The sequence below is a fragment of the Scomber scombrus genome, chromosome 14 (assembly GCF_963691925.1).
Source record: "Scomber scombrus chromosome 14, fScoSco1.1, whole genome shotgun sequence".
In the NCBI taxonomy this organism is placed as follows: domain Eukaryota; kingdom Metazoa; phylum Chordata; class Actinopteri; order Scombriformes; family Scombridae; genus Scomber; species Scomber scombrus.
Window position 1 is genome coordinate 15,592,184 of NC_084983.1, and position 10,406 is coordinate 15,602,589.

The 10,406-nt window shown below is 39.0% G+C and overlaps 2 protein-coding genes across 2 annotated transcripts; both read left to right on the top strand.

Moving 5' to 3' along the window:
• Positions 1-1,725: 1,725 nt before the first annotated feature.
• On the top strand, positions 1,726-2,691 carry LOC133993523 (olfactory receptor 52K1-like). Its single transcript, XM_062432513.1, has one exon. The coding sequence runs from the start codon at positions 1,726-1,728 to the stop codon at positions 2,689-2,691; it is 966 nt and encodes a 321-aa protein (XP_062288497.1).
• Positions 2,692-4,869: 2,178 nt separating this feature from the next.
• Positions 4,870-10,169, top strand: LOC133993789 (olfactory receptor Olfr180-like). Its single transcript, XM_062432870.1, is given in 3 exon segments — positions 4,870-5,018; positions 9,355-10,042; positions 10,044-10,169. Coding segments are annotated over 3 exon segments (963 nt in total).
• The last annotated feature ends 237 nt before the right edge of the window (positions 10,170-10,406 follow it).

Consider the following 10,406-nt stretch of genomic DNA (forward strand, 5'->3'; position numbering starts at 1 on the left):
ACAGACTACAAGCTGGCACTGTGCGCGATGGGTGGATTCTTGGTGAGTAAATTTCTTCGTTTAATTTAATTTAATTTCACCTATGATTGCGGCGACTCTCTCTTCAAACGGGGTGGGCCCCTCTTCTCCTGTCCCCCCGCCTGTTTTGGCCACACTTTGGCGGTGGGCAGCCGTCCTCCGCTTCACATCCACCTTGATGTCAGACCACTTCTTTTTTAATTCCGCGTGTGTGCGTTTCTCTGACCCCACAGCATTTACAGCTGCACACACACTCTCCCACTCACTCCTCTTACGTTTGCTGTTGATGCCAGAGGAAAGCGTGCCAAAAAGAACATTTTTGCGCGCCTCCACTTCAGTGAGAAGTGTCTCCAACTCACTGTCTGTGAAATTCTTCTTCTTTCCCTTCTTACTCATTATTTCGTTTGATTTTTCTGATGTGCAGAGGGGAATCTCAGGTGCAGGGCCCATTTAAATATGATTTGCGTATTTAAATGAGGGCGTGGACAGGGAGTGGTCGGGTACGCCAACATGTGCGCTCAATTCCACGTTGATTGGGATGTACAAAGGAAATGTGCTTGGATTCATGCGTACGCACAGATTCATACATCTGGATTTTTTTGTGCGTACAACGTTTTCTGGGTTTGAGCGTACGCCATGTTTCAGTAGGAAATCCATGCACGTCTTTGTACATGAGGCCCCAGGAGAAGTTGATTCATGCTTTCATCTCCAGTAGACTCGACTACTGTAACGGTCTTCTGACTGGACTCCCACAAAAAAGCATTAAATAACTGCAGCTCATTCAGAACGCTGCAGCTTGAGTTTTGACCAGAACAAAGAGATCAGAGCACATTGCTCTAGTTCTAAAGTCTTTACACTGGCTCCCAGTCAGCTATAGAATAGATTTTAAAGTTATGCTACTGGTCTACAAATCACTGAATGGTTTAGGTCCAGAATACATGAATGACATGTTAGTAGAATATAAACCCAGTAGGGCTCTGAGATCTACTGACTCAGGTCAGATAGTGGAGCCCAGAGTTCAGACTAAACATGGTGAAGCAGCTTTTAGCTGTTATGCTGCACACAACTGGAACAAACTACCAGCAGAACTGAAATCAGCCCCAACTGTGAGTATTTTTAAATCCAGGTTAAAAACGCTTCTCTTCTCCTGTGCTTATGATTGAGCTCTTTTAAAGCACTTTACATTTTAATCTTTCATTTGCACTCTGTCCTTTTAATGATTTTAAAGCAAATCATTATTTTATGCTGCAACCTTATATTTAATGCTCTATTATAGTATTTTATTACTCTCTTTCTATGTTTCTGTACTTTGTTTTTATTATTAGTGTGTGTGTGTGTGTGTGTGGGGGGGGGGGGGGGGGTGTATGTATGTATGTGTTTACTGTGATTGGGTTTTATTTTTATTTCTCAAATTCCATGTTTTTTCCAATTTTTTCTTTTAAATGTTTGTTTTATGTAAAGCACATTGAGTTGCCACTGTGTATGAAATGCGCTATATAAATAAAACTGCCTTGCCTCTTGTACAAGTGCTGGAGTTCCGTCCTCTACTTTTTTTCTTTTCTGATGCTTACACACAGCAGGCTCAAGGGATCAGATCCGGGACCTTTATTGACATGAACACTACAAAAACGTTAAAGCTCTCTGCTGATGTGCTGTACTGTTCTCTACATTAAACACTGTGCTTTGGATAGTATAAGCTTGAATTAAATGGAGTTTTTCAACTCAGCTCTAGGGAAGAACATCACTTTTGTACAACCTGCATATTTCATAATAACTGGATTTATTGGCATACCTAATATAAAATATTACTATGTGTTTCTCTTTTTTGTTTATATAATTGCAGGGCTGGGAAACACAATTGTGATGGCTGTAATAATCTTGGATCATAATCTAAGGACTCCAAAATATGTTGCAGTTTTTAACCTGGCGTTTGTGGACTTGTTTGGTAGCTCTGCCTTGGTGCCCAAGGTTCTTGACATCTTTCTGTTTAACCACTACCACGTTCCCTACTACGACTGCTTGGTAATGTTTTTTTTCTGCTACACCTGCCTTTCAATGCAGTCTCTTAATCTGGTTATACTTTGCTATGACAGACTGATGGCTATCACTTACCCACTACACTATCAAATGAGGATAACAAACAGGTTCATGTTCAATTTAATTGCCTTTGCCTGGGTCTTTGCCATTATTGCTGTACTTATTGCAGTTGGTCTTCTTACAAGGCTTTCCTACTGTAGGTCGGTGGTTGTTAAAAGCTATTTCTGTGACCATGGTCAGATATACAAACTTGCTTGCAATGACAAAACTCCCAACATGGTCATTGGAGGTTTGTTTCCATTTCTTCTTGTTTGGCTGCCACTGGCATTTATTGTGTTAAGTTATTCATTTATTGGACAAGCATTGTCTAAAATAGCCACAAAAAATGAACGAGTGAAAGCCTTTAAAACCTGCACAGCTCATCTTTCATTAGTGGCACTCTATTTCCTGCCAATACTAGTCACATTTACTATGAGTTCAAGAATAAATTTAAATGCCAGGATCATAAACCTGTCAATGGCCTCTGTCTTTCCTCCTATGTTGAACCCAATTATTTATGTTCTGCAAACACAAGAAATCAAAGAATCTGTAAAAAAAATATTAAAAATCAGAGGTCAATCCAAAATTACAGTGTAGAAAGTAATCATACGACGACTAGTTGTAAATATTTTTAGAACTTCTATTTAGGGCATTATTCACATTAGAGAAATTGAATTGTGAATGGATTTTCTTTTCATAATCATCTTTTAGTGTGTTTCTCTTGTTTGTATTAATAAACTGTTCTTGCAAACTCAGCACTGCTTCACATTGAATATCTCCTGTCATGCAGAGACATTTCTTTGTTAGAATAATTTAATTATGAAGCAGCTGTGTTGTTTCTCTGATGCTGATCAACTCTGTTTTTGTCCCCATGTTTGAACTTTTTAGATTTTGTAATATATAGAAAGCTAAACTGTGAAATGTTTTGACATGTTTATTCAGAGTGAGGTTATTGTTTAGATTGTTGGGGTCAGATTTAGGATACTTTGGTTGATTGTGAGGCTTTGTGTCTTTTAGTATTATAGTATCATTCATTCATTCATTACATTTTATTGTCCACAAGATGGAGAACTTCTTTTTTTGTCTTTGGATTGACCATTATCAACATGATTTACAAACAACAGTAAAAGAAAACAAAAAAACAAAAAACCCAACAACAACAACAACAACAGAAAAACCCCAGCACACTGGGAGAGATTGAAGTATTTCTCTTCACTACAATCAACATCAATTAAAAATGAGGGCAATATTAAAAATGTTATATCCATGCTTTGATGCACACTTATATGACTGTCTGAAAGACACTTATTAAGATAGCAGATTTAAATGAACTATTTTCAGGTTTATAGATTGTTGTTTTGCATATTGATAATAAAATTATGGTCAAACCTCCATCCAGGGTCTGTCTGAACGGTCAATGTGGTTCACGACTTCCTAACTCAAGCGGATACGGGTCGGATGCAGCCTGGTTTTAGTGAACTAAGTTGCTTTCGGGAGTGGAAATTAATGTAGTAGTTTACATTTTTATATGTTATTTAACTAATTCACTGTGTGTATGGGAATGAAAATGTAAAGTGCTCATGTGTGGGCAAACGAGAGAGTGAACATACACATGCACAGAAGGATGGATGAAACTAAAACTGACTTACATCTGGCGATTATTGGATGTAATTCAGTAATATTCTCAGGTTTGCCAGTGAATTTTAGGGAACCATGCTGTAAACCCAGAGTCTCTGCTATCTCTGAAAAATGTGTTGTAACTTGTTCTCATGTCAGCTCTGATTCAGAGTGTCTGGTTCTTTTTGATCTTAAAACAGATTCACAACATCAGCTAATAAAAGTAATTAACTTTATTAACACAGCCGATTTAATATATTAACAATTCAAAGTGTTTGACGGAAAATAAAGAATATTTCAATAATAATAAAATAAAAACACCAACTGAATATACACTGCTCAAAAAAATGAAGGGAACACTTAATCATCACAGTATAACATCAAATCAGTTAAACTTCAGGGATATTAATCTGTCCATTTAGGAAGCATAAGTGATTGTGAATCAATTCACCTGCTTTGGTGCAAATGAAAGTAACAAAAGGTGCAATGGAGAGGCAAAAGCAAGATAACCCCCAAAAAGTCAATAGTGGAGCACTGCCAGAGCCCTAAAAATTATCTCCTGCAGGGTATTGGTGTGTATGTTATTGAATAAACTGTCAGAAACAGACTCCATGAGGGTGGCATAATAGCCCAACGTCCTCTATTGGGACCTGTGCTCACAGCCCAACACCGTGTGAATGATTGGCATTTGCCAGAGAACACCAGAGTCGGGAGGTCTGCCGTTGGTGCCCCCTACTCTTAGCAGATGAGAGCAGGTTTACACTGTGCACATGAGAAAAAGTCTGGAGATGCTGTGGTCAACGTTATGCTGCTTGTAACATCATCCAGCATGATCGGTTTGGTGGTGGGTCAGTGATGATCTGGGGAGGCATATCCTTGGAGAGTCACAAAGACCTCCATGTCATAGCTGTAGGTAGGACTGCTGTAAGGTAGGTAGTAGGGTACAATTCATGACCACGTGACACAGCCACCTGCACTTTTACTGCCCCACAATGGAAACAGAAGAGTATAAAAGACAGGTCTCTTACAGTACAACTCACTTCAGTGCACTGTACACTGAGTTAATTTTCCTTTCGGCAACATTTATCAAACAATAAAAATGTGTTACTTTTTTATCATAATTTCTTATTTTTACAGTAATGGAAACAGATATCCATAATGAGCCCCGAGGAGAAAGCTGCCACCATATTTAATGCCACATTTGTTCGCACTGCAAAATTTTATAGCAGTGGATTTTCTGACATCCCTCATGTAAAGTTTTACTATGTCTTCCTGTGTTTTGTTTATGTCATGACTGTTTTAGGGAATGTTTTTCCCTAAAACTTTGCTACTGAACTTTACTATTGACTGCTACTTTGGGCACCTACTGGTAGGCTAATGGTCTTTCTCACCACCGCTGTGCTATCTGTTAAAAGTCATGAAGAAATAATTTGAGTAAAATATAAACATTTTGCTTTTAGAGAGCGTGTGTGCTTAAATGTTGACACCTCACATTTAAATAGTCATGGTTGGTTGCTGGGCCAAAATTGGCATTGGAAAACATCCAATCTGTTGATACAGCAGCTAAACTAAGGTTTTGTACTGTAACCCATCGTTGTCAATAACACTAGTCCAACAACAGACTTATAAACATGAACACCTTATACCAAATGTTTCAGAAAATGAGTGTTGTTTAATCTTGTCATAACTATTAGATTCATTGTCCATATATTGTCCTTATAAACTCTGAACTATGAACGATGTCAACATGTTCAATTTGAATACATCACCTTGGGCTGCTGAAATGTATAACAGGTGTTTGGTTATTTCCTGACATTTAATAGACTTAACAACTAAGTCTTTTTGGGAAAGTAATTGGCCTGGAACCTTGTTATTAATATGTAGGTGTAGGTGTATCCAAACCTCTGAAATGTGCTGTATATCAGCCACATTTTAGGTAATCAAATAGGATCTTTATACTGCCTGTAATATTTGTTGTTCTTACTGCATATTTGCCCATCCTACTGTCTTATTGATTTATTTAATGCTGGTGACAAGAAGAGGAAATCTAGCCAATAGTTGTTCAACTGTGTGAAATGTTTTCCTTCCTGAAAATGTTCTGATAATTCAATTGATAGGTGAAACTTTGACCTGATGATGGCACTGGAGGAAAAGTCTGGGAATCACCAAAGTCTGTAAGATTCATGCACCAAAGTCTCTAAGATTCATAAAGAACTTAACCAAATGTCTTGTCAATTGATCTAATACAGTAGATAATAATAATAATAAAAATAATAATGCATTTTATTTAAAGGCGCCTTTCAAAGCACTCAAGGACACCTTACAAGGCACATAAAACACGACAACAGTACATCAAACAATAAAATCAGGTAACGTTTAGTGCAAAGATAAAGAAATAAATATGAATGTGACTATAAAGTGCATCAGTACAACAAATAAACAAGAACGTGATTGCATAGTTAGTGTGAGACAGAGTATGCCACTCTGAATAGGTGCGTTTTCAGGCGGGATTTAAAGGTGGAAACAGAGTCCTAAGTGCAAATATCTGGTGGGAGAGAGTTCCAAAGGCGGGGGGCAGATCGGCTGAAAGCTCTTGACCCCATTGTAGTTAAGTTGGCAGATGGGGCAAAGAGCTGGTTGGCGGAGGAGGATCGGAGAGTTGTGGAGGGTGTGTAGATGTGAATCAGTTCCGAGAGATATGATGGTGCCAGGTTGTGAAGGATCTTGTAAGTGAGGAGTAGAATCTTAAAGTCAATGCAGGATTTGATAGGGAGCCAATGAAGTTGCTGCAGGGCAGGAGTGTTCAATAGAGGGGGTTCTGGTTATGATACGGGTGGCTGCGTTCTGTACGAGCTGGAGTTTGTGAAGAGATTTCCGCGGAAGACCAAAGAGGAGAGAGTTACAGTAGTCCAGACGGGATGTGATCAGGGTGTTTACCAGGATAGCGGTGCAGGTTGGTGAAAGTGAGGGACGGAGACGGTTGATGTTTCGTAGATGGAAGTATGCAGTCCGAGTAACGTTATTGATGTGGGCTTCGAAAGATAATGTGCTGTCCAGGATAACACCCAGGCTCTTTACCTGAGGGGATGTAGGAACAGTGTAATTGTCGATGGACATGGAGAAAGTGTTGAGTGTTGCTAGGGTTGATCTGGTACCAATGAGGAGGACCTCAGTTTTTTCGCCGTTGAGTTTAAGAAAGTTGAGTGAGAGCCATGATTTAATTTCCTGTAAGCAGTCCGATAGGGCGATGGGTGGCAGAGTGGAAGAAGGCTTAGTGGAAAGATAGTTGGGTATCATCAGCGTAACAGTGGAATTGAATGTCAAATTTCCTGAGAATATGACCAAGAGGCAGAAGATAAATAATGAACAGGGGGGGGCCAAGGACAGAGCCCTGGGGAACACCACTAGAGACTGGGGAGGAGCCGGATCTCAGATTCTTGAATTGAACAAACTGTGTGCGGCCAGAGAGATATGATCTGAACCAGGCCAGAGGGATGTCAGTGATTCCAATGGAGGATAACCTGTCCAGGAGGATTTCATGGGAAACGGTGTTAAAAGCTGCGCTCAGGTCGAGGAGAACCAGAATGGAGAGAAGTCCGGAGTCAGATGCCATCAGGACGTCATTGGTGATTTTCACTAGCTGTCTCGGTGCTGTGAAGGGGACGGAAGCTAGACTGAAATTGTTCATAGAGATTATTGCCAGACAGGTGGGTGTGGCAGGTTTGAGATGGGTCGGAAGTTGTTCAAATCATTCGGATCAGCGCCAGGTTTCTTGAGTGTTGGTGTTATTGCAGCAGTCTTTAGTGATGATGGGACAACACCAGAAGTCAGTGAGGAATGTATGATGTCAGTTATTAACGTGGACAGGGCAGGTAGGCAGATTTTTACCAGGTGGGTAGGTAGGGGGTCTAACTGGCAGGTAGATGGCTTGGATTTATGAATGAGACCAGTTATTATTAATTATTATTATTATTATTTCAGAGACAGTTGGCAGTATGAAGCTGGCGAGCGGAGAGCTGAAGGACGATGTAGGCCAAGAGTGCGGAGAGGATGCAGTTATTTGAAGCAGTCAGTGTCTGGTGGATATTTTCAATCACAAATGGCATTGAAGAAGGTCATGAAGGCATCACACTGTGTAACTGTGAGTAAGTGAGGTGGTAGAGCGTCAGGAGGTTTCAGAATATTATTGAGAGTTGAAAATAAGGCTCTAGTTTTCCCATCAGCTGTCCTGATTAAGGTTGAGTAGTATGTGGTCTTGGCTGAAGAAAGAGCATCCTTGTATTGAAGTATGTGATTATAATACATTTCTTTGTGAACTGCAAGGCCGGTTTTTGCATAGAGGCGCTCCAATCGACAGCCTTTGGTTTTGAGCTGGCGTAGTGCTGGTGTGAAACAAGGAGCAGAGTGGGTAAAAGAAACAGACCTATTTTTCAGAGGTGCAAGAGTATTTAGCAGTCCATGAAGTCCATCATTGTAGTGCGATACCAGTTCATCTGTGGTGGATCCATTTTCTCTGCTAGGGAAGTCATCAATTCCATTGGAGAGGGCCGACAAGTCAATATTCTTAATATTTCGGAATGTGATAGAGCAATGTATGTTAGTATTGGATAATCTTATATTGACATTGCAGGATATTAACTTGTGGTCTGCTGCAGGTCTGAGGCACAAAAGTTATGAGGGGTTGCACCAGAACAGCAGATTAGGTCAAGAATGTGTCCTTTGGAGTGTGTCGGAAAGTCAATATATTGCTGTATTCCAAAACTGTCAAGGCATGAAGTAAAGTCCCTAGTAAAAACATTGTTGATGCTATCCAAGTGAATATTAAAATCTCCCAGTAGTAGTTAATTTGGGGACACAGAACATAAGGTTGTTAAGAAGGCATAGAATTCCTAATAATAAGATATTTCAGTCGGGAGTGGTAGACTGTCTGACTGGCATTGCTATCCATAAAGCCATGCTGTTAAATGGCTTGAAAACAACCCTCCCTCATTCCTAGCCCACCATAAGGTCAACATTATAATTTTCCTGATATTTTTAGTTTATGACCAAATAAGAACCTCATGACATTCCCATCAGTATCTGCTGTAGATTTGTATTCATTCTAATTTTCAGTTGTTAGCATGCTTGCATGCTAAACTCAAGTAAAAACAAAAATGTACTTTGAGATGCATTATGTGTATGAAAGGTGCCATTATTAGGAATCATAATTATATCATTATTATTATTGATACTAAGCTTTAACATATCTTTGTGAGGATGTTAACATGCTGATGTTAGCATTTAACATATTCAGTTTATGAACATGTGACACAGCCACCTGCATTTACACTGCCCAACAATGAAAGCAGAAAAAGTATAAATGACAGGTCTCTTACAGAACAACTCACTTCAGTGCACTGCACACATATAATCTGAGGCTGGGTTTGCTTGCAGCAACATTTACCAAACAATTAAAATGTGTCATCCTGTGTTATTATATTTATTCTTTTTATATCTACAGACACAGATATCCGTAATGAGCCCTGAGGAGAAAGCTGCCACTACATTTAGTGGGCCCTGCAAAATTTTATATCAGTGTTTTTTTTATGACATCCCTCACGTAAAGTATTATTATGTCTTCTTGTGTTTTGTTTATGTCATGACTGTTTTTCTCCTCTCCGTTATCTACCTGGTGGAGACTCTTCATATTCCTAAATACATGATTGTGTCCAGCCTGGCTGTGACAGATTTGTGTTGCAGCACTGCTCTTATTCCCAAACTCTTAGAAACATTTTTGTTTGATAAGAGGTACATTGTCTATGAGGCTTGCTTAAGTTATATGTTCTTTGTTTTATTCTTTGGATGTGTGCAATCTTGGACACTTACCACTATGGCATATGACAGACTCATAGCAATTTGCTTTCCTTTAAGATACCATAGTATTGTGACTAAACCAGCTATTATTGCAATGATAATATTTGTATGGGGCCTTTTATTGAGTCTCGTAGCGTTTACTGTTGGGCTTATTAATCACCTCTCTTTCTGTAGATCTTTGGTGATTAAGAGCTTTTTCTGTGATCATGCACCTGTATATTGTCTGGCCTGTAATGATACATCTTTAAATAACATAATGGCATATGTTGCTTTCATTATAGTCCTCTGTATTCCTCTTATACTAATAGCAATCACATATTTCTGCATTGCCATAGCACTGAGCAGGATTGCATCAGGAGAGGAGAGACTTAAAGCTTTGAAAACTTGTTCCTCTCACCTGATCCTTGTGGCTATTTTCTTCCTACCAATATTTGGCACCAACATAGCTGCAGTAGCCTCCGACATCCATCCTAATGCATAGAATCATAAACTCTTCGTTGACACACACCATACCTGCTTTGCTCAATCCTATTGTGTACTCTTTAAAGACAGAAGAAGTGCTGAACTTTATAAAGAAGCTTTTCAAAAGAAATAGGCTTAGCTAAACTTTTTATCTTTACTGTACTGATACAATAGGGGGCAATAGAATATTTATGATTTGTAACCCTTTAGTCATAGCTTCTCAGTAGTAAGTACTACAATATTAATTATTAAAAAGGCTACTATATGGTATCCTTTGAGTGAATATATATTGTTGTTGCATTATCCAGCAAAATAAAATCAGGAATTTCAATTTGTTGTGACTGTACATCAAAAAGCTGAAAATAAAGTTATGTTGGAGA